We start from the raw sequence: 23,573 nt of genomic DNA, 5'->3' as shown, positions 1-23,573 counted from the left end.
ACTGGAATCTAAACTTTGCTAAGATTTCACTTCTTTTTATAGTCTTAAAAAAGGGGTAATTATGGCTTCAGTCTTCAATTCCCAAATGGAATGCATTCTATTTTTCACCACTTCTTCAAGTGGGAGAAAATGGACAGGCCATTTCGGTCGATACTCTAAGGTCTCTCAGGCCCGACGCTTAGTTCAGTTCAGTTGCTCAGTTGCAGCGTCCGACTCTGCGACCCCACGGACTGTAGCAGGCCAGGCCTCCCTGTCCTTCACCAACTCCCAGAGCTTACTCACACTCATGCCCATTGAGTCAGTGATGCCATCCAACCATCTCATCCTCTGTCGTTCCCTTCTCCTCCCGCCTTCAATCTTTCCCAACATCAGGGTCTTTTCAAACGAGTCAGTTCTTTGCATCAGGTGGCCAAAGTGTTGGAGTTTCAGCTTCAGCATCAGTCTTTCCAATGAATATTCAGGACAAATCTTTAGGATGGACTGGTTGGATCTCCTTGCAGTCCAAGGGACTCTCAAGAGTCTTCTCCAACACCACAGGTCAAAAGCATCAATTCTTCAGTGCTCAGCTTTCTCTATAGTCCAACTCTCACATCCATACATGACCACTGGAGAAACCACAGCCTTGACTAGAGACATCTTTGTTGGCAAAGTCACATCTCTGCTTTTTAATATGCTGTCTAGCTTTATCATCACTTTTTTTCCAAGGAGCAAGCGTCTTTTAATTTCAAGGCTTCAGTGACCATCTACAGTGATCTTAGAGCCCAGAAAATAGAGTCTGCCACTGTTTCCACTGTTTCCCCATCTGTTTGCCATGAAGTGAGGGGACCGGATGCCATGATCTTCGTTTTCTGACTTGCGTTTTCAGGCAGCTTGTTCACTCTCCTCTTCCCTTTCATCAGAGGCTCTCTAGTTCTTCGCTTTCCGCCCTAAGTGTGGCGTCAGTTCTCTCAGCTCCTCCCTAAAGTCTCTGAGGTCAGCTCTCGGCCGCTCCCTCCACCCGTCCAGTGAGTCTACTGAACAGCCAGCCACTGACCGCCGCCCATTCGGCACGTACTGTCCACTGCCTTTTCTGACATTCTTCTCAAATTAATCCCCACTGTACATCGAGCTCTGCTTCTCGGAGCCTTTTATCACATCCCTGCTCTCCTTTGCTGCCAGAGGTCGGCGCGGGCCGTGCAGTGCGGGACCGAGACCCTTCCCTGTGCTCAGGGGCTGCAGCGCCAGGGGAGACAGGGCCTGAGCGGGCCCTCTCTCCCAGGAGACGAGGAGACGGAAGACACGCCTGTATCCGTAACGGAAGAAGCGCGTACGTTAAATGATCAGAAGTAATTAAAATCTCCACCGAAAGTCTCTGAGAGGCAGAGTACAAACCCAAGCCGTAACAGAAAGCTCTGTTTCCCAGAAGCCTCTGAGCTGGGGACCCGCCCCACACCTCCTACCTCCTACCTCCTGCCTCAGAGCAGAGCCCACAGGGAGCAGGGGCCACACACCTCCTCTGCCTGGCTTCCGCAGAGGGCTCAGGGCCAGGGGCGCAGAGCGGCGCGGCGGCTGGAGCCCCGCGGACAGTGCTGGGCGGAGGGCGGTTCGTGATCACACAGAGCGGGCTGCTGCAGGCGACGCCGTCGGCTCTCTCTGCCGTGGAGTCGGCCTGGGACCTGTAAGGGGTCCTAAAATCAAGGACACAGCAGAAAGGGAATGGTCAGCACACAGACAACACCGCCCTGGGACCTGTGAGGGGTCCTGAAGTCAGCAAGGACACAGCAGAAAGGGAACAGTCAGCGCGCGCTCACAGACACAGACACACAGACACACACAGACACAGCGCCGCCCTGGGACCTGTGAGGGGTCCTGAGAAAGGGAACAGTCAGCGCGCGCACACCCAGCACCGCCCTGGCAGAGGCAGAGCCTTGAGGAGGGCTCGCCCAGAGAATCTTCTTGCTCAGAATTTGTCTGTGGTTGGTCTGTTTTCTTAATGCTGAGCTCTTAAATCTTACAACAGTGATTATGCTTTCAATCTGACATCTTCTGCCTAAGGAGTTATGTTTCAGGAAAAAGGAAAAAAAAATCTTATTTGAGATACAAAAAAATTTCATTTAATAACTAAGGCACAAGTATCGACACACACGAGGGTGCTCTGAATGCCTCCTGAGCACCACCAGGTCTCCACGCTCACACACACGAGACAACACTGAGGTCACTTACGCCGCCCGCAGCCCCAGGCAGGGGGCCCCGAGGGGCCGTGGCCGACCCCAGGCGACCGTCTTCCTGGATCGCGCAGACCCGCTCGGGAGCGCTCTGCACCCTCACCTAGCAGCGCAAGCGCTCTCCCTCCAGGGAGCCACTGCGTGACTGTCCACAGTCACCACTGCGGACAGGAGTGACCGAACAGAAACTAACAGGGTCCTGCGTGCAACCCTGAGACAGACTTCCCATGGGCGAGCTGTGGAACTACACTCGTTTACATGAAAACAAGATCTTTGTTTCTTAACAAAGACTTCAGAGCAGCCATTGGCTCTGCACCCAAAAAGCCATCGCTTGTGACGTCACAGCTTGTTGCTGGGGTAACAGAGACCCAAAATTGATGCCCACAAAGATGGGGAAGCAGTGGAAGTGATGAATGCTGAGAGCCTGTTTTCTCACCTACTTACAACCACCGCAAACGCCTCAAGTAACTATGAGCTCATTTTCAAAGAATCGCATTATAATAAGCGTGAAAGAATGATCAGATCATAAAACTGTCAATAAGGTACCTCGATGCAAGGATAAAAATAGAGCAGTTCTGAACTGGTGTCTAAGAAACACACAAGCCGCTTCTCCAGAAGCAGTTAATAGCTCAGGAAAAAGGTGAGATTTCACATTCACTTTTTTTTTTTAATTAAAGTGAAGGCAAATAATTCCTCAGACTTCCAAGATGTATAAGTCTCTAGGAAGCACTAATAAAATTAACCAGAAACAAAGGTATAAAAATTTACAATCATCAAAACTTCACATGAAATTCTGCTTAGTTAATCACATGCTTTGATTGCTGCAATTTCTTATGCTGGAGAAATGCCAAGGATTTTATTTTGTCAAATTACAGAATATGACTTTTACTATTTTGAAGTGCATAATTTTACAGACTGCTGGACCGGAAGAAGAAGAGCTCCGGGGCTCTGCAACCGCCTGGGGCCAAGCCTAACCTCTCCCATCTCTCACCCTCTAAGGGATAGTGACGCCTGCGAGTGCAAGGTCCTGTGAGACTAAGTAAGACGCACCTGCGGAGCACTGGGCTTCCCTGGTGCTCAGACAGTAAGGCGTCTGCCTGTGATGCACGTTCCATCCCTGGGTCGGGAAGATCCCCTGGAGAAGGAAATGGCACCCCACTCCAGTGTTCTTGCCTGGAGAACTCCGTGGATTGAGGAGCCTGGTAGGCTACAGTCCACGGGGTCGCAAAGAGTTGGACACAACTGAGCAACTTCACTTTGCTTTTGTTTTGCTTTGCTTTGTGAAACACTTAGTATAGTACCCAGAATAAAAGATAAACTCAGTGGAAACAAAAAAGTGAAAAAGAGCCCGGAAACGCAAAGACCTAGGCTCAGCCCGCCTCTGCTCCTTCCAGCCTCATGACCGCGGGCAGATGGCCGCACTCTCGGCCTCAGTTTCCTCATCTATAAAGTGAGGCTGCTGCTCACACGCTGGAGGGCTCCTCTGGACCGAACAGGACACACCCACATCCACGCTCCTCACTCCAGGCCCCTGTGGCTCAGGGCAGCCATGTGCCCGGTTAAGAATCCACACGCGTCAAAGTCTCCCCGGCTGCTGGAGGGAGCCAGCAAGGCATAAGCAGAAGGCTAGTGCTCCGGGGGTAAGTCTCAGTTCAGAGGCATTCCCTCTTGGCATACCGCCCGTCTCCTCCTCCCTCGAATGGCCTAGAATGCAGCCGTGATGGCGAGAGCTCTAGCAGCTGCTCTGGAAGTGGAACCCACGCTCTAACCACTGGGACTTGAGCCACGCGCCAGCCCTGTCTTGGGACCGTCCTGACTGAGAGGGAGAATGAAGACACATCACCCCGGAGTCGCTACTGCCGGGTGCACCGTGCGTGTGAGTGGGCCGGGTGCTGATGCCACGCTGCTCGGCACGAGCCCCGTGCCTGGTTCGGGGGAGGCTCAACACAGGGCAGCTGCTACGCCTCCTCCGCTCCCCCCAAGGCCATGCTCTGAGCTCCGGGAGCCTCTCTGCTTCAGCGTCGTTCCGTGCGGGGACAACACGCCTGTCCCCACAGGCTAGCACCCTGTGCAAACTCACCGTTGTGGGGCCTGGCGTGTGCGCGCGGTCACACAGGGGCTGCAAGCAGCGCCCAGCAGCAGGAAGTACCGCGCCAGGAGGACAGCGACAGGCGGCCCCAGCACGGGCGCAGGTGGCACCGCCCTCGCTGACGCTTCACCGCCTGCGCCAGCTGCAGGGACGGGAACAGAGCAGCCCTGGCCGCACCCAGGGAAGGGCTCTGACCACAGTCACACCAGCTACGGCTGCAGAGGAAGCTCCGTGCCACGTCACACACAGCCTGCCCGGCTGCCATTCGGACGGGCCGGATGCCAGGAAGACACGGCCGGGAAAAGACCACCAGCGCCACGGCCTCCCCCGCAGCCCGAGCACTTCCAAAGCAGGACTGAGCCTCCTGTGCACTGGGGTCTGAACGCCGTCCTCCAGAAAGAGGCACAGAAGAGGCCTGCTGAGCACTACAGAAACTGTAAGTGAAAGATGGGGTGGCTGTGACCTCCGACCTACCACACAGTCTGAGCCTGGGCTCGCGGCCCCGGCTGCAGGGCTGCCGAGAAGTGAAAGCGGTCGTATTAAGCTGAAGCCTGAGCGCCCCTCCACTGACAAGACAGGCGGCCTCCGGTGGCTGCTCACCCACGCCGACGGCAAGCTCGCCACGGCGCACCTGTGGGCCTGCGGGCGGCCCAGTGCTTACCTGCCATGGTGCACAGACCAGCAACGTGCCCTGCGGAGGGAGGCAGCAGGAGTGGGCTGCGATGGGCTGCAAGGTGGAGACGGAGGGGCCACTACGCCCAGCACAGGACGCACTGCAAAACGGCACACGGTCACTTCCTCCAGGACACGTGGTTCACCACCCGCCCAGCGCCACCTCCCCGCCCAGCTGGGCACTTCACGCAAGTTGGGCGGAGGAGGAGGACAGGAGGGGAGGTGCAACAGGAGGAAGCAGAATGCGTGGACGCAGTGGGCCTGAGAGGGGAGACCGGAAACAGCCATTAGGAAAAAACTCTGACAACCCCCAAGACAGAAAGTCATGTGGGCCCAGAGGCCTCCCTGAAACAGAAGCACCGCTGCAAAAGCTCAGAGACACTCTGGAGCAGAGACTCAGCACGGGGTGCAGTGCGGACAGAGGCCAGAGGCCAGGCACCGAGGGGCCAGGGGCCCACGTCCATGCAGCAGCGGAGAGAGGCCAGAGGCCAGGGCACCGAAGGGTCAGGGCCCACGTCTACGCAGCGCGGAGAGAGGCCAGAGGCCAGGGCACCAAGGGGTCAGGGCCCACGTCTACGCAGCGCGGAGAGAGGCCAGAGGCCAGGGCACCGAGGGGCCAGGGGCCACGTCCACGCAGCAGCACCCGGGGGGCGGCAAAGCTCAGCTCCTCTGCTCCACCGAGACACACAACCACCACCTCAACTGCAGCAGGCAATCATGTGAGTCTGAATTTATTTAAAAACTTGACCATAACAGCAACCTGGGGGTGTGAACAAAAGTGGTCAGGAAGACTTCTTGGGCAAAAGACGCATCTTACTGGGCTGTACAAAAGGAATTTCTGCCTAGAAAGGAAAACGGGAAGTTTCTGAGAGTTGGCATAGTCCAAGCATGACAAGTACCTACTCACGCTTTCTGTCTGAAACAGCAACTGTGGATGATTCTTTCCTTTTGAAAGATCATAAAATAAGATTCGCTCTCAGACTCGCTCGCAAAAGTGCACTCCCGCCCTAGAGAAGCGGCCCTCCCCCAACCCCAGCTCTCAGCTCACCAAGACTGTGCAGATGGCATCTGCCCACCAAACGTCACTCCCTCCATGCCTCCACGTCTCAGCCTACCACAGTGCCCCAGCAGGCTGGAACAGCGACCCGAGCCTCACCTCCCCTCGGGCTAGGACGCCATTCTCCCTGAGAACTCTTCTTAGCCATGGATCCAAACGTAAGGAGCAGGAAGGCATCTACTCAGACTAAGGCCTCGGCCCTGAAGACAAGCAGGCAACAGCCCCAGTAAAGCCAGAAGCACGGAGGCGACGGCACAAGCCCCCGGTGCACCCCTGAACTGGATGGGCACACTGTCCAAGCCGAGCCTCCTGACAGGACACATAAAAAGGCAACAGCGGTTCTCTGATTTCCGAACGATGCCCACGTTCTGATGTTAATTGGTTAATAAGATCCTTCCAATCAAATGAAAACGGTTTGTAACCCAAACACAGTCTGTGGCCAAAGCCTGTATCTAGGGCAACCAACCAATCACCAAAACGCCCGATGATGAAGACTGCGGCACGAAGAGGCAGGTGGAGGGGTTAAGACGGGGGGAGTGAAGAGAGAATTCAGAAGAAGCCCCGAGAGTCAGACTCTTCCACATGAGCAGCACAGTTTAAGCTGGAACATCAACTGTGTCTCAGCTTCAGGGCTCTGCCGAAGGTGCGCTGCTCGCTGGCTGGTGCAGGGCAAAGAGAGTGACTGCAGAGAGGGGCACACAGATGAGGGAGGGGCAGGACGCCCGGGCACCTTCTCTGCACCTCACTCGCGAGTTTCACGTCTTGATGGATCTGAGGGCCGTTAAAGTCATGAAGAAAGACAACAACTCAAGTCCCTGAATGAACAGGCTTCAGTGCAAGACTCTTGAATTAAACCTGTCCCCATTGCCCCTTACACCCGCTGGGCGCCCCCCGCCTCCCCGCTCCCCAGGTGAGACTGCAGAGGAGGACGGGGCTTAAGTTCAGTCCCGCTCAAGAGACTGCTGGAAGCCAAAAGTGGCTGCAGATTGCACAGGACTGAAAGAGTGGAGTATGTATTCAGATCTGTCTGTGGGGAGAAGTTGGAATTAGCTTACTCTAATTCAGTTAGGAAAAGAAATTAATTTTAATTTAAAATTACTTAAGATGTTAATCCCAAGAAATCTAAAAGCAATTAATTTTTTGATTCACTTTTGTGATGGTAATTGGATGCAGTCACTGCCCATCTGTCTACAGCCAGAATGAGGGGGCGGGTACCTTTTCAGGAAGGTTGACACGTAGGTCGAGGGAGTGGCCGTCTGCGGGGTCTCGCTCCCCTTGGCTGTGTCCCTCCAGGGCTGCCGGGGCTGGGAGCCACTGCGCACCAGGTTAGCAGCCGACTCTCTGCGGAGGCAACAGGCAGGGCTGCACTGAGGCCGCTGCCTCCCGCCGCGCCGGGGGTGGGGCATCGGGAAGCATGGCAAAGGGGCACACGGGACACCCTCCCAGGGCCTGTCTGCAGACTCCCCTGCTCCCTGTGCAGACGGAGGACCGGCTCAGTATCTCTGTCTGCCCGTTCACCCACTTCAGGGCCAGCCCGCCTCACTGAGGACCAAGGCCTCGCTCCCAGGGTCTGGAGCTTCCTGAAGGAGTGGTCACTTTGCTCCTCGTTTTGAAAGGCTGGCGAGTCAGCCTAGGGCAGATCACTCCAATCAAGCAGAGCGGGAGTGGGGATGGACAGGACGAGCGTCCAGGAGAAGCCCCTCGGCTCACAGCAGGGTGCACACCCAGAAGAGGCTCACCCCCAGCTGGCAACTCGGGGCCTCTGCCTCCCCGGTCCCCCAGCAGCCCTCCCCAGGCGGGGACTGTAGGCAAGTACAGGCTGTTCCAGCAGGCCCCGGAGGACCAGGCCTCCGCACCGCCAGCAGGCCGCAGGCGGCGCCTGAGCCTCGGTGGGGAGGATCGCGCCTTGAGGAGCCGGCTCCAGCCCGCGGGCGGGCGTCTCTGAGACGCGGCGTAGGTCACAGTTCCCACACTCATCTTAGTTAACGTGGATGTACAAACTAGAAGCTGCTCGACCCCATTCTGTAACAAGGTCTCTAGTGCTGCCCACGGGGCGGGCCCTGTGTGAGACGCGCGTGGACACTGAGCCCCCTTCACAGAGCCCGCTGCGCACAAACGCGAGCCCCCGGGCGGGGCGGGGACCCCGAGCTGGACTGAGGACCTGAGGGGGTGGGGCTGGGGGTCCCGGACAGGGGGCGGGGCACGACAGTACCTGTTCTCCTTCTCCTCAAGGTCGCCAGTGCTGCCCGGCCTCCGCAGCCCCAGTGAACTCAAGGAGCTTCTGGTTTCTCTCTCCTGCAAAGTCAAAGCAAGTGAAGCACAGAGAAGGACCCCCTGACCCACCGGGCAGCGGAGCAGAGCTTACACACCCGCGCGAGCTGCTTCCAGACCCAACACGGACTCCTGCTCAGTGGTATTGACAAAGGCTTATTCCCAGCTCTCCTCCGGTAGACGCCAACATGTAGGGAGGGAATTCTCTTGGGAAAAGCTGGGATGACCAAAAAGGGAACGGCGGCAGTCCCACCAGAAGGGGACCGAGAAGCTCGAGACAAGCTGTGCTCTGACGTTCTCCGCCTTGAGAGGCAGCCACAGGCTCAGCAGGCGTGCTGACACCCTGGCCCGAGCGTCTCCGGAAACACAGGGCCGAGTGAGGGGGCTGCGTTCGGAGGAGACCCGGCCACTCAGGCAAGCCGCCAGCACGCCCCGTGGAACCCGGACCATCTCAGGACCACAACCCACGGCTCCCAGTGAGCAATAGGTGAGGGCTCAGCCCCCGGGACACCTAAGTGCTCAGATGCCCGAGCTTCACTAGGCTCGAAAGCCCAGCTAAGGAACTCTGCTTCCGAACACCAAGAGGAGGAGCCACTGCTGCTGGGTCAGAGCACGCTTTAGGCCAAATCCGAGCCTGCACGCTCGCACGCTCCTGCCCTCGGGGAGGACGGAGGGGAAGGATGAGCAGAAGGCAGGCCAAAAGGAAAAGGGTTTTTCTTTCTTGGACAACCAAGTCATCGCAAGCCAACAGCTACCTGATGGCCAACATGCCTGCCTCCTTTTAAAGGCTCCGTGCTTCCAGAGCCAGACCAGGCACTAGACACTGTGTGTCCGGCCCCGAGGCTGAGCTGCTGCCGAGAGGCCCCGCACCTTTTCTCTGCTGTCCATCAGGGTGGAGATGCGGGGGCTGGAGGCCGAGCGGTGGACAGATGCGCCCCGGTCCCGCAGGGCCTCCCTGGCCCCGGCGGCCTCACTCAGCACGTTCTGGCTGCCGGTCTTCCTGAGGCCCAGCCTCCACGAACACGGAGACTCGTCCCTGGTCTCTTCCGGCTTGCTGAAGAGGCTGGAGGGCTACGAGGGAAGGGGCACCGGAGGTGAGGTCCCGACGGCTCCTCCCACCCCTGGCCAAGCGGCGAGGGCAACGTGAGGAGAGCAGGGGGCCCAGAGCAGGCCAGGCGCCACGGGCACCCCCCCAGCAGCCCTCAGCCCTCGCAGGGTGCCCACCGGAGAACCCACCAGCAGGGGGAGTGCTGACACAGGGCCGGGGGACAGCAGCCCGCCCCTCTCCACGCCTCCCCCTGCCCACCTGTGAACCTGGCCGAGAGCTGACCCTCTTGCAACACATGGACCCTGAGGAACACAGATGGGCACGGCCCTGTCACGGGGCTGCGGTGAGCTGACTTAAGGCAACCCTGACACAAACTGCAGGCCTCTCCCCCCCAAACTCTAGCTGCTTATTTCAAGAAAACAGCTTCTCTGACACAGGCGGCAGTTCTAAGCATTTCAGATTTCAAGAAGCAGCAAAATCAAAAAGAAAAAAATGGTAGAAGTTATACAGTTGCCAGGTTTTAAATTCTGCCAAGAGAACAGTTTTCAAAAATGAATTGCCATTTTCATCACCATCATTTCATTAAAAAGTAATGTTCATGTGGGAAAAGAAAGACTCATGGAGAGCTTACACTGTCCTTAAGCATCTTATCTCCACAAACCTCAGAACGCATCACAGACCGGAGTCAGCTGAAGCCAGGCTGAGGCACAGCCGGCCTGGGGACCACCGGCCCACCGCCTCCCTGGCCGCGGGGGCCCTGCCGGAGCACCGCCCTCGCTCCAGAACCAGGCCAGCTCTGCTGCTGGCACATCGGGAACGCAGCAGAAGCCTCATGCCGTGCTGAGACCCCCTCTCCTAGGGGCTCTGCAGAAGCACCCTGTGGGCTCTTTAAGAGCCGTCCAAACTCCCCCCAGCATCTTCTGAGCAAAGTGGCATGGGTGTGTGTCGGTGGCTTTCCTAATCCAGTCCTTTTCCTCCTAAAGAGCAGTTGATCCGGTCACACTCCTCACGACAGAGTGAGGACCATATCCTGCCGGTGCCGCCCGACGGCTCACCGCAGCGCCCAGGAACGCGGAGTGGCCGAGCCTCTGCCTCCTGGTCCCCACGAGGACACCAGAGGCCCACTTTGCACGCGGGAGGCGCCGAGGGGCCAGCAAGTGAGGGAGCGCCTGCAGAAGCATCTCAGCCACAGCGTGTGGGGCTCCCCCGCGGCAAGCCTCCGGCAGACGAGGGCGGGAGGCCGCCAGCCCTCAGCCCCTCGAGCTCTGCCCTCCCGCCAGCAGCGGCACAGACCTCACTCACGGGGGGAGAGTGAAGACGCGCGTGTTTGCTGCAGTGCCCAGGCTGCACCCGAGCCGGCCTCTGCCTAGCCCGACCGTGACCCGCGTGCCCCAACCTCAGACTCGGGGACGACAGGCCACGGCAGCATTCCCCTGGTCCCAGGCTGCTGGCGCTGGAGCCTGGCCACCCACACGCGGTGGCCACAAGCTCTTTAAAACACACTGAGGGCAAGTCAGGAACGCCCTGCTTGTGTCTACCCCCCAGACCCACATCCTGACGCCCGGACACCCAGGTGACAGCATCTGGAGACCAGGGGGTCGTCTGAGTGCCAGGAGGAGAGCCCTCACCATGGACGGAAGCTGCCAGCCTCTGGACGGTGGGACACAGGCCTCGACGTGCAAGCCACCCTGTCTCTGCCCATCACGGCAGCTGAGCATGCCATGGCGGGGGCGTGTGGAGACACAGCGCACGATGTGATGAGCACTCGGCCACGGCAGAGCCACGAAAGGGGTGGACCAATGCCACCCGTGGCAACTCCGACGGACCGGGAGACGGTCGGACCGCGTGCAGCCAGAGACACGCATCCCGACACCACTCGTGTGTGGAGTTGAAGAAAAACGATTTTACAAAACAGACTCACAGACAGAAAATAGACTCACGGTCACCACAGGAGAAGGGGTCGAGGGGTGAACGGAGAATGGGGGATTAACGTTCATACGCTACTACATATAAAACTGGAGAAGGACACGGCAACCTGGTCCAGTGTTCTTGCCTGGGAACCCCATGGACAGAGGAGCCTGGCGGGCTGCAGTCCATGGGGGTTGCAGTCAGACTCAAGTCAGCAACTAAACAACGGAAGTATATAAGACAACAAGGACCTGCTGTGTAACACTGGCGCCTGCTGCTCAATACTTTGTAATAATCTATAATGGAAAAAACCTGGAAAAAATATACACCACGTGTTAACAATCACCTTGCTGTACAACTGAAACACAGCGCTGTGAGTCAGCTGGACTCAGGCAAGAAGGCAGGCGTGAGTGCGTCTCTAAGGCCTCTACGCCTGCCTGCTACTACAACGGGGGCACACCCAGCTTAACCGCACACTCACTCTCCTGGCTGAAGAGGCGGGGGCGGCGCTCTGCAGGGCTGCGGGGGTCCGCTCCGCGACGCTGCTCCTGCAGTCAGAGCTGGGACGGCTGGGGACAGCGCCCGGCCCGCCATCTGGGGTGAAAGACAGAAGCAACAGGTGCGTTAGGAAACCCTTATGGGAGTCTGTACTGTTCTGACACAAAAGATTTACCCATCATCACACAGACCACCAGGGCCAAGGAAGGCTTAGACTCCAACCACGATGAAAGCTCCAGCAACCCCTGCCTCTTACGAGAAAACAGGCTCAAGTTAGATTCTGTCTTGACAACAACTCCCACATGAACGATGGACAGCCTTCTCCTCACTATATGTCACACATACAGTTCACCAGTAAGTACAGGTAGAACCCACTCTGGGGGCTGGGCAGAAAAAGCCAGAGAAAGTACAAGACAGACCTTGCTTCCTCGGCAATTAGAAAAAGGAGAGGTAAGATGCAAAAAATCACGGTGACAACACAAGGTCCCACATGCCCAGTGCTGAGCGTGGAGGGCTCAGGGAGGAGCCGCCCTCCGAGGGCAGGAATGCAGGGAGGCTGCAGAGCGTGGCAGGGGCGTGGCATGACGGGGTGGGGCGGTGGCAGGGGCATGCTGTGGCCGTGGTAGGGGCGGGGGCGGGGCCGGGGCCCGCGGGGCAGCCCGCAGGGGAAGAGCACGCTCCGGCGCTCCTGGGGGCACAGTGGTGACGCAAGATGGAGGGCTCCCTCCTCGGGTGTCGGCAGAAACCCGTCTGCTTGTGCCCGGGGCTGCTGCGCCTCTGGCCCCTGGACTCCCAAGGCCCAGCCCCGTGACCCCACGAGGCAGTCTTCCTGGGCAGAGACGTTCAGACTGCCCTGAATATTCAGTGACCACATGAGTTGTCCCAGGGCTGACCCAGTGAGCCTATATCCTGGGTGTGCCCTCTGCCCCCCACACACTGACCCCAGGCCTGACCCGTGACCATCTGTGGCCCCTGGGCTGGGCATGCCCCCCCACCCCCACACTGACCCCAGGCCTGACTCCTGACTGTTTGTGGCCCCTGGGGCTGGGCATGCCCCCCTACCCCCACACTGACTCTAGGATTGACCTGTGACCTTCTGTGGCCCCTGGCCTGGGTGTGCCCCCCCAACACTGACCCTAGGCCAGTCTTGGACAAGGGCAGTGCTCCCCTGAAACAGCAGAAATCACGTCAGTAAAGGAGACCCCTCACAGAGCGGGTGCCAGGGACGGGCAGGCTCCGGGGGGACACACACTCGACTCTCAGCCAAGGCGGGCCCGCCCCCTCACTGAAAACCCTGCATCTTCTCGGGACGCTTCTGGAGGGGAACATGTGGTGACCACAGGCTCCAGCCTGTGGAGTCTGAACTCACCACGAGCCCCCAGTTATCCAGCAGGGCCACTGCTGCAGGCAGACCCACCCAGCAAAACCCAGATCTGCCAGGCATCCCCCACCCACGAGTGGAGACCCCGGGCTAACCCGGAGCCTGGCGTCCCCTGCTCACGAGTGGAGACCCCGGGCTAACCCGGAGCCTGGCGTCCCCCGCCCACGAGTGGAGACCCCAGGCTAACCCAGAGCCTGGGGTCCTCTTCCAGGCATCCGCCTGCCCCTGAGTGGAGACCCCCGGCTACCCCAAAGCCTGGCGTCCCCTGCCCATGAGTGGAGACCCTGGGCTAACCCGGAGCCCAGAGTCTGTTTGCCCGCGAGTAGAGACCCCTGGCTAACCCGGAGCCTGGTGGTCCGACTGAGCTCAGCACCCCTCTCTCACTGCACAGGAAACTGAAGACCCTCGTCACGACGCGCACCTTAAGAGTCAGCAAGGTAACCAGGACTGTGTTCCTCCTTCCATCCCCAACCAGCAACTGAAGGGGCTTCACATGATGAGAAGGGATAAGAAAGCGATCCGGGGCCCCTGTTTGGGAATCAGTCCCCCCCAGGCCGGCTCCACCTGCCTTCTGACACGCGGCGGCCCCCCGCACTCTGCGGACGGCCGGCCTCAGGGTCCCCCGCCTCCTTCTCGGCCTCTGACTCCGAGGCCTCGTCCTCCCCCTCGTCCTCCTCAGAGCTGGAGCTGCTGGACTCTTTGCTCTCCTCCTCCGCTCGCTGGGACTTGACCATCTCCTCCTCACAGAGCATCTTCTCTTTGCTAAAGTAAAGATGACAAATCTGAGGAACTCAGAGAGGAGAAACCGCTTTCTGAGCTCACTGTGGAGCTGGTAGAAGGGGACGAGCCTAGGAACCTCTGTGTCGAAGTGGTAACAGGAACACACACACGCTCCCTTGGGTCCATCCAGTGTCCAACCTGAGAGCATGACGTAAGGAGACCTGGCTGTTCTGCACTCAGGAAACGGGGCTACAACTCCTCATGGTCGTGGTGAACGAGGTGAACAGTTCTAGCAAGTCGTTTAACAGACGATTCCTGACACACACAGGGCCTCCATTCCTTCACAAAGTGAGCACACACTCCCCGACTCGCAGGCCCCCACGGCCATGCCATCTACCTCCTCACCCATCAAACATCCCCCCACGTTTAAAGACCGTCTGGCTACAATCAGACACCAGTCTCTTCACCGTATGAATTCTCAAGCCAAGTCTGCCACACGCAGCTGTGCTCAAACCCAAATATCTTACTTCTTGAAGAGTCTACTGTGCAGCTTGCTGTTCAAGTCTGATTCGATGAGCTTATTCCGTGTCTCTTTTTCACTTCGAAGCTGGAAATCAAGAAAACAGGAAAGGGAAGACATTGACTATGGGGAAGAAATCAGCAGTGACGAGAAGAACTCCAGCGGCTCTATCACTGCACCAGCCCCAGAGGGAGGCGGGACGGGGCAGGGGACACAGCAGGGGGTCTGCTCAGAAGAAGACTGCAGAGGAAAGCCCTCAGCCAGTGAGAAGAGGAGAACCATGGCACCAGAGCTTCAGCGACACCCGCCTCCTAAACATCCAAACCTCATCGCCCCCAAACCGCACTCCGAAGCGTGAAGCGCCAGAAGCGCCTGTGAGAGAACGCTCTATGATCCCGAATCTGAATTAAGCTGGCAAGGCTTCTACAGAGAAACAGGTGCCAAATGGGAAATCAGCCCTTAGGAAAACCTGCCCAGCACTTAGACACACACTCCAGACAACATGTATTTATATCCCCGACCCCAAAGCTATGCGGAGGCAAAGGCAGGCACCACTCCCAGTCGTGGGAGATGCCATTTAGTGAAGATACTATCCATGCTCAGAGGAGCCACACTGGGTCAAACACGCATGGGAGCTCTCTGCGTGTTCCTGCAACTCCCACGTGAGCCCCAGAACTATTTCAGAAACAGTATTCATAAAACAATGAACACACAACCATGAAAATCACACTCTGATGTCCGCAAGGCTGCGACAGCTCAGGGACCCAGTGCGTCTGCGCTCTGGGGCTGTGCTCCCCAGCGAGGCCTCTCCCGCCCCAGCTCGACGGTGCTGCGCGCTGGGAGCCCCGCGCACTCCCCTCAGAATGGCTCTGCACGCTCTTCTGAACCCGAGCCACGGCCCCACAGAGGGGAGCACAGGAAAGCGAGGGCGTGACCTTCTCCCGCCCCAAGGGGAGCTGCTCGAGTCTGTCCTCCCCACCGACAGCCCTCCTGCAGTGGAGTGTGACTCACTCCCTGCTCGCCCTGGTAGGGGAGGGCTTCCACACTGCGCCTGGACGTGGGCACACGCCTCCGTGGTCCTCCTGAGAGGCGCTGCGCCACGGGCCCAGGAGCAAACCATCACACACTCAGGAGAGCAGGAAGGGAGCGACTGTGGATATCCAATGGACCTGGGCTAGGTATGAATCACTGACCAAGCGCCGGCCCAGGCCACATCTCTGAGCTTCCTGGGTTTGATTGCTTTCTAAGAAAGAAACATATTCCTCCCTGTAGTCAATCTCCTTTAAATACAGAAGTCCTTTCAGTCAATAAGGAAGTCACGAGACATCCTCAACTTGGTACTCCCTGTTTGGAAAGCACTGACTCCCACACACCACCCTCACTGCCTAGAGCTCCAGGGCAGCCAGAGCCGCCCTCGCCGCGTTGACCTGCCAGCTGCCCTCAGGTGCTACGAGACACCGAGCGAGCTTCAGCAGCAAGGGCTTCTGGGATGTTCCCTCTAACGGACTGTGGACAGTTCCTGGAGGAACAGGGGCCACTGCTGGGACGCAGACTCACCGCGCTCTGCCTCTTCTGCAGCGCCTCCAAGTGCTCGACCAGGCCCTCGTCGGCCACATCGAATGGCGTCTGGCCCTGGTGAGGAGACAGATGCCGCGGTCACGCGCCTCTACCCAGAGACCAGCTGGCGCTCGCCTCAGGCCTCTGACCCTCCGACCGCTGCCTCCCTGACTCGCCGACCTAGCGCCAGGATGAGGCCCTCCTCTATCAGAGAGGGGACGTAAGAAACAGCGGACCCCCCAGACTTTGCACAGGGCTTTGCATTCTGTGCCAACAGTGAGCAGGAAATCCTCACCTCGTTTCTAGTGTTTACTGTCTCTCGGCAAATGATCAACTGAAATCTCTGCTTGTATCTCTTCCAAAAAGCTCACAGTCGCTACGATAAACTCAGCAAGGGGCTCTCAGAGGCCTTGGAAGGAGGCCTAGGTGTGGGCACTAAGGACGAGTCACAGGAAGCAGCCCATTAAGTGAGACCCTCAGGCCACAGCGCAGCGAGGGGCCCTGGCCCACAGACGGAGGGTGAGCAGGTGGGTCGGGGCAGGTCCCCTGAGTAAGCAGCCAGGCCTCTGCGTCCGCAGTCAGCAGGTGGGAGGAAGCCACAGGGCCTCTAACCTGCCTCAAGGGGGGCTGGACAACACCGCTTTCAGCCAAACGCGAGGGTGCAGTCAGCGCCACGGTTTTTAAAGAATGGGTGTGAGCAGGGTTCAGCTACTAGGTTTCTGAATGAAAAGTTGACGCATTTCACACTTCTCCCTCGACAGCGGTCTCGGGCTTCCCCACGGCTCAGTTCTGCTGCGGTGAGACCATTTCCTTCTTTCACTTTCTGTTTCAGGGGCTTCGATGGAAACAGTCAGCAGGCGGGCCTCCTGTCGGCAGGCGAGTGTGCCGTGTCGGGGGGGAGAGGATGGGGCGGGTGCAGGGCTCTAGCTGCCGGTGGTGCCTGCTCCGGACGGCAGGCCTGGCCACTGTGCTCCAGGACACCGCTGGGGGCCAGCCCACTCACCAGCTTGTTCCTGACATCCATATTGCAGAGGGCCTCCGCCAGGATGGAGCAGGCCTCCTTCACGCCCCAGTGCGCAGCCGCATGCAGAGGGGTCCAGCCGTCATGATCCTGGACGTTGAGCTCATAGCCAGCCTGAATCAAAAGTCTGAGGAGAATACGGACGAGACATTCAGATCCTCTGCATCGGGGTTCCCTGCCCAACGCACAGCGATCTGTCTGATGTTGCAGACCCCAGGCCCAGGCCCCGGACCCCAGGTGCCGAGCCCAGGTCTGCTTTCTCAGGCATCAACGCAGCCACCACAGGTGAGTCCCCCCTGACCGAGGCCACACTGGGGTGCAGCCACGACAGCCCCCAGCACAGAGATCACCCAGAGCCCCGTCCGGGACCCGGCCCACGGCCCCACCAGGAAGGCTCCGGCCCCTCATCCTCTCCCCGCGCCCATTCTCCGGGCGGTCTGCCGCCTCCCACCGCAGGAGTGTCTGCAGAGGCTCCCGCTGAGGCTCCGAGGCCGCGGGGCACGTGGAGGCTGGCATGACCCCTGGCTGACAGAGGCAGCACCGTGCGGGCCTCCAGAGAAGCAAACAAGGGAACCCTGCCCTGAAGACAGGAGCACCGACCCCACCACACAGACCAGGAGCCTCGTCCCGGGACACGGGCAGTGAGAACATCTGCTGACAGACGCACACGGAGCTGCCAGCAGCCGGTGCTGCGCCCGCCCGGCCCTGAGGCTCCACAAAGCAAGGCAGGGACAGGGAGGTGGCCCCGAGGCTCCACAAAGCAGGACAGGGACGGGGAGGTGGAGGAGTCCAGACCCCTCCTGCATGGGCGACCGCCCAACCCAGCGAGTACAGATCCCCTGAAACCTACGCCACCAGCCTAATGAGTCCACAGAGGACACGGGGATGCACGTCTGCCTGTACTGCAGGGGGGCGGCCGAGGGTGTGCGGGGGAGCCGGAGACGAACCGCCGAGCAGCAGGAGACCCTCCAGGCCCTCCAGGCTCCGCTCCCCACGGAGCGCCAGGAGAGGCCCAGGAGGAGGGCAGGAATGACCCAGCGGGTAGAGGAGAAGGGAAGGCGGCGAGGAGGGTGGGGCGGGGGGCGGGGAGCAGGGGGAGGGGAGGGGGAGTGGGAGGGGGAGGGGACGGGGGGGCGGGGAGGGCGGGGGCGCTGGGAACCTCGGTGCAGCGCCTGCTCCTGGCTGTGCGCCCCGGCCGCCATGCGGACCCACCTGAGGACCTCGGAGTAGCCCTTGGCTGCAGCCACGTGCAGGGCAGTGGCCCCCGAGCGCGCCTGCCTCACGTCGGCGATCCTGCCGCTGTTGAGCCACTGGCGGGCGTCCTGCAGCATCTGCTGCTCCTCCTGCCGCCGCGCCTGCTCGAGGTCCAGCCCTGCGGAGGCACAGCAGACGGCCGCTCGGCCACCGCGGCCCGGAGGGCCCGCCTCAGGGCCAAGCGCCTGCAGCGGCTCCGTCGCGGAGCTACTCAGCATCAGAAGAGCCACGGCGTCCACGGCGCCAGCAGCCCCCCAGGGAGAGGCCACCAGGCTCACACAGACGGCAGGCCCACCGAGGCCCGCAGGCGCTCTGGCCTTAAGAACCTGAAGGCGGGCGGGCTGCCCCCCTGCACACCTCCAGCTGTACAGCCACAGCCTTTTCACATGCTGACCCGTGCGTCTCCCCCAGCCCTCCGGCGCAAACGCAACCGCTGTCACCACCCCCACTGAACGCAGGAGGGAATAAACACGCGGAGGTCAGGCGGTCACTCGGGGCCACAGAATGGTCACCCCTAAGCCCCCGTCTGCTCCTCCTGTCCCCATGCTACACCCAAGACTGCGGTCAACAATCTTAGTTCCAGGCATCATATACTTACTTCCACGCATCATATCATAAATTAGCTCCCTCTAAAGTTCATCTCCCTGAGTAGAGAAACATGCCGAGTGAAGCTCTGTGGCCCAGAGCTGAGGAGCAGCTGAGCACAGAGACACTTCCGGGGGATTCCATCTCCCTTCAGAACATCACGGACAAGTTACTAAGTGTTAGTAATCTCAGCTCTGCAGGTACTCGGCTGTCTCAGCGCCTCAGCTCTGCTGCTGGAGCAAAGGCAGCCTTGGGTGGTGTGAGCGCAGGCCCGCCCGGCCGCCAGGGATTGCGTCTGGAAGGTCACGGCAGACAGACCCCCGGGGTGGACTGCAGACTGTGGGTGCGGGGGCTCCCAGAAGGGCGGCACATCCCTGCCCCTCGGCCCACACAGCCCCGCGGCTTCCAGCAGACACCCCGAGGCCTGTCCTCCCTGCCATGGAGGCCCAGGGTCACTCGCAACTTTTTAAATTAAAAGAACCCAAAGACCTCTAGTCGGAGAATCCTGACCAGCTCTCTGAAGGGGAATCTTCTGAAAATATAAAGTAAGTATTTTCAGAGTTTTTCTTCTCATTAGCTTCCTCACTGTAACAAACTGCCGGAAGTTTCATCATCAGAATGGTCAGAGGTCACTTCAGAGGTTGTAGCAAATGTCCCACCAGCACCACGCTCAGCTCTGCTCAAGAGGAAAGGCGCAAAGCCGGAGACAGGGCTGGCCAGTGCTCAGAGGGGCACAGGCCGCCGCCTCTGTGGTCTGCACGCGTGAGAGCTGTCGCACGCCCCTCCTCAGCCTGCCCTGCAGCGTCGCAGCGCCCACCGGCCGCCTGACCACGCCGCGACGCACAGCCTAGGGCTGCAGGGGCAGGCCGACTGCGCGCCCCTGGAGTCTGGCCTGGGCGATCCGCGCGCAAGGACTAGCAGGCACGTGCCGTGAGCAGCGACGGCCGGCATGAGCAGACGGTGTCGACGGCAGCGCCCAGGCCCCTCCTGCCCTCTGGCCCTCAGCTCACCTTGCTTCTTCACCTGCTCCAGAAGAAGGTCCTTCATGGCAGGCTCTTCTGCAAGGTCAGAGGGGACTTCACCTTCGTTGTTGACGATGCCCACGCTGGCTCCATGGTTAATGAAATACCTATGCAGACAAGATCAGAATCAGTACCCTCTCCAGTCTGAGACCAGCGGCACTCCTGCGCCTCGGGCTCCGCGCAGAGCGTGGCCTCCGTCTGGAGTTTTAGTGTGGTCCCAGATAAGGCACTCCACTAGCCTTCAACAGTTGGGATCAAAGCGTCTCTGTTCCTTGGTGAGAACGACGCCTCCAAGAGCGATTTCTCACACTCGTTTCTGAACCCCATTCTCTCTCTCATGGGCAGCAAGGCACTTTGGAAACGACACGCCGCCTTAAAGCTCACCCCAGGCTGAGTCCAAACCCAGGCTTCCAGGAGGACTCGGGACACCGCTGATGCTGAGAATGAAGTCCCCAGAAGAGACGGAAAGGAGTGATTCCCACAGGAACGGCCCCCATTCCCATTAAGAGCACACTAAGCGGAGCCAGGGCACGAAAGAGAATAAAGGACGAACTAGAACTTTCAGGAGCCTGCCTGGGTCATGCGCCCACAGAACTCTCCCTTTAACCAGCCACCTCCATGACATCTGCACTCTAAGGCGCGACTAAATGACTGAAGAAATGTTAGAGTCTATATTGAAGCCAATACAGTGTTCAATCCTAAAGAAGAAAGGCCTGGTAACTTTAGTAACTTACATGGATCCTTTCTGATTTTCAAAGTACTTTCACGTACAATTATATAATGAGTTTTAAACAACTTTAGGAAGTAGGCTCCATGGGTACTATTAGAGGTAAAAGACAGAGGTTATGGCCCCGTCTGCTGACTTCAGCTCCAGTTCATCTTGGCACTACGTCAAGTTACTCTGGGGCCAGTGAGAACCCCAACAGTGCCAGAGCTCTCCACAATACAGGTCTTTAAAGGAGAAAGAAAAGCTACTTAAATTAGACTTCAGCCAGCAACGCAGCAAGCATGCACAGGTCCCCTTCTGCATTTAAAGGGCACACATTTTAGGCACACTGAGGCTCCCCTTGGGGCTCAGTGGTAAAGACCCCACCTGCCAAAGCAGGAGATGCGGGTTTGACCCCTGGATCAGGAAGATCCCAGGAGAAGAGAATGGCAGCCCACTCCAGAACTTTCCACTTAGCCTGGAAAATCCCAGGAGCAGAGGAGCCTGGGGGGCTACAGTCCATGCGGTCGAAAAGAGTCAGACACGGCTGAATGACCAAACAGCAGCAACATTTCAAAGACCCTGCAGAAGATTTTAAAAGATAGCACGTGGCCACTGCGTTCAGGAGCGGGCAGAGGAGAGCCCGCAGCTATTGGGTTTAGGGCGCGTTTTTCAAGGGCACTGCTTCCTCACTCTCAGTACCTCGTATAAACGGAGCGCCCCCAAGTGCGTCTACCTTTCAGGCGGGCTGCACACACACGAACTCATCTGACTTTGAGCCGTCTCCACCCTCCCTCACAGACTCAGAGGACAGACACTCCGCCGAGGCTAGCTGCTCCCTCTGCTCTCCTTAACCACACTAAGGCCATCTGCTGCCCTTCACGCCCGCGCTGCCTCACCTCCCAGCCCTGAGAGACCAAGACGCAGAGAGTACAGAGTGAGCACAGGATACACACTCCTGGACTGAGCTGCACCCTCTCTGCTCGCCCTGAACCCCGCACTCCCCCAGTCAGCCCCGCACACACACCTGACTGAGCTGCACCCTCTCTGCTCGCCCTGAACCCCGCATTATCCCCAAACACAACAGCTCACTTGCCTCCCACAGTTTGACAGTGCCTCCAACTGATGAAACACCCTCCCTCTCTCCCCTTTCCTGCTATTATTAGGAACTTTCCATGTCTTTAAAGCCCCTTTGAGCGGCCTCTGCATGTCTGACAACTGAGCCCTCCCTCTTCTTCCTTGGACTCGGCCTCCGGCACTGAGTCTGGGCCCCGGAGACACACAGGGATGTCGACGCCGCCCCCCAGCTGACTGCGGCTCCAGACAACAGCTGTGTCCTCCTCACGGGCATCACCGCTGTGACATCCAACGTGCGCTCTCTCTTAGCAACCCACAAACACCACGTGAAATAAACCCAGCGTGGAGCCGCTCCACTCTGACACCTTCTCCATTCTTTACTGGGTCAGCGGCAATGTCCCTCGGGCATAAAGGCCCTGCTTTTCCCTTTCCTGAGAAGTTCTCGGACCCTGATGGAGAAGACTCCTGTCCAGAAATGACCTGGGTCTCCCCGAATCAGACGGATGCGTGCCAAGTGAGACACTGCCCCAGGCCATCCTTACCCTGGGGGCGGAGCCTCTCCAGGTTCACACTGTTACCTGAACAAGTGCCAACCCATGACGTCTTCTTTCTGTTCTGCGCTCACTGTGCGGCATGAGGGATCTCTATTCCCCCACCAGGGACGGAACCCGCGCCCTCTGCAGTGGTAGTACAGAACCTTAACCACTGGACCGCAAGGCAGTGTCCATGAAGTAATATTTACTGTAATCCTGAGGATCTTTACAGTTACCCTGAGGCTCAGAAATACCTCTTAGCTCAGTAAACATGTCCTTCAGAAAATAAAGCCGCTCTTGGGAATCCCCAGAGGCCCAGTCATTAGGATGTGGAGCTCTCACAGTCCAGGCTCCGTCCCTGGTCAGGGACTCAGGTCCCACAAGCCACGCACAGCTCGGCCAGGGACGAAGAAGGAAGAAAGAAAGTGAAGCCTCCGTGCCCCTCTTACGTCACCACCAACGTGAGGCCTTTCTGCTACTATCCTCAGGGGCGAACAAAGAAAACGAGATGTGCTCCAAAACTCAGAATAAATTAGCCCCACTAATATAAACAATAAAACCAAACTAAATGCTGTCGTTTGGGTCAATCTGCCGCCTCTAAGTTAGACACTTAGTGGTAACAGGAAGGTAAGATGCCCAGCTAACTAGCAACAGGCCTGAACTCCAAAAGAGGAATCATAGCCCCTAAATCTCTTTTTAAAAATATATCATACAGAGTTGAAATATGATACTAAAAAAGGTCATCTCACTAGAATGCATCGATTCTTCCCTAGAAAGCGAGTCTGGCTGTTCTTCATTTCCACTTGCTTGAAATTTAGACTTTCTACAGATTCTGGGAATGAGAGTATAGTTTAAGATATATTTTTAAGGTACAAAAGATATGTATTTTTAAGATACAAAAAGAAAAATGAGGGAACAACCGGGCGCTAATCTCTGAAACACCGCTCACAGGCCCTGCGATCGAGGCCCTGAAAGGCAGGGGGCTCTGCGGGCAGGGGGCGGGGGTGGAGGGCTCTGCGGAAGACGGCTCTGTGGGCAGGGGGTGGGGGTCTCTGCAGTGGGGGAGGCTCTGGGGGGCAGGGGGGCTCTGCGGGCCTGCATGGGGACACATGGGGAGGGTGAGGACGGCCAGCAGCAGCCCCAGGAGGGCTGGTCCAGCTCGCGCCTCCGGGCAGGCCTGCACACGTCTGACTGGCCGTCTGTGCCTGAGGAGGCAGTGGCTCTCACCAGTCCCCTTCACTCAAGGTAGCGTTTGTTCCGGCAACAGACACTTAAAGTTTGAACTTATTTCCAAAGGAACCATGTTCATCCACAAGCCAGGGTAAAGAAACCACGGCAACAAAGCGATCGCAGTCACTGTCTGTCTCAGCTTCACTTTAGAAGGAGGAAGAGAGACCCCTAGGATTAGGCCAGCATGACGCCAGGCTGAGCTCCGCCTGTCACCTTCTAG

At 58.5% G+C, this 23,573-nt stretch overlaps 1 protein-coding gene across 2 annotated transcripts in view; it reads right to left on the bottom strand.

Annotated features, from left to right (window-relative positions):
- The window catches only part of PPP1R12B (protein phosphatase 1 regulatory subunit 12B), a 165,287-nt gene that overhangs the window by 92,719 nt on the left and 48,995 nt on the right, over positions 1 to 23,573 (bottom strand). The window contains exons 3-13 of one of the 2 annotated variants that reach the window (XM_040263205.1): positions 19,796 to 19,914; positions 18,159 to 18,318; positions 16,929 to 17,073; positions 15,926 to 16,000; positions 14,376 to 14,455; positions 13,697 to 13,890; positions 11,731 to 11,843; positions 9,164 to 9,364; positions 8,235 to 8,317; positions 7,238 to 7,363; positions 862 to 1,667 (exon numbers count right to left, since the gene is read on the bottom strand). In XM_040263205.1, the coding sequence (XP_040119139.1) occupies positions 1,436 to 1,667; positions 7,238 to 7,363; positions 8,235 to 8,317; positions 9,164 to 9,364; positions 11,731 to 11,843; positions 13,697 to 13,890; positions 14,376 to 14,455; positions 15,926 to 16,000; positions 16,929 to 17,073; positions 18,159 to 18,318; positions 19,796 to 19,914 (1,528 nt within the window). In that variant the 3' untranslated portion in view covers positions 862 to 1,435. Of the gene's footprint in view, positions 1 to 861; positions 1,668 to 7,237; positions 7,364 to 8,234; positions 8,318 to 9,163; positions 9,365 to 11,730; positions 11,844 to 13,696; positions 13,891 to 14,375; positions 14,456 to 15,925; positions 16,001 to 16,928; positions 17,074 to 18,158; positions 18,319 to 19,795; positions 19,915 to 23,573 lie in introns of those variants that run through there. The other variant, XM_040263204.1, reaches the window with a different exon arrangement.

Source organism: Oryx dammah, unplaced genomic scaffold (assembly GCF_014754425.2).
Source record: "Oryx dammah isolate SB20612 unplaced genomic scaffold, SCBI_Odam_1.1 HiC_scaffold_21, whole genome shotgun sequence".
Classification (NCBI taxonomy): Eukaryota; Metazoa; Chordata; class Mammalia; order Artiodactyla; family Bovidae; genus Oryx; species Oryx dammah.
This window is presented reverse-complemented; position numbering and strand designations above follow the sequence as displayed.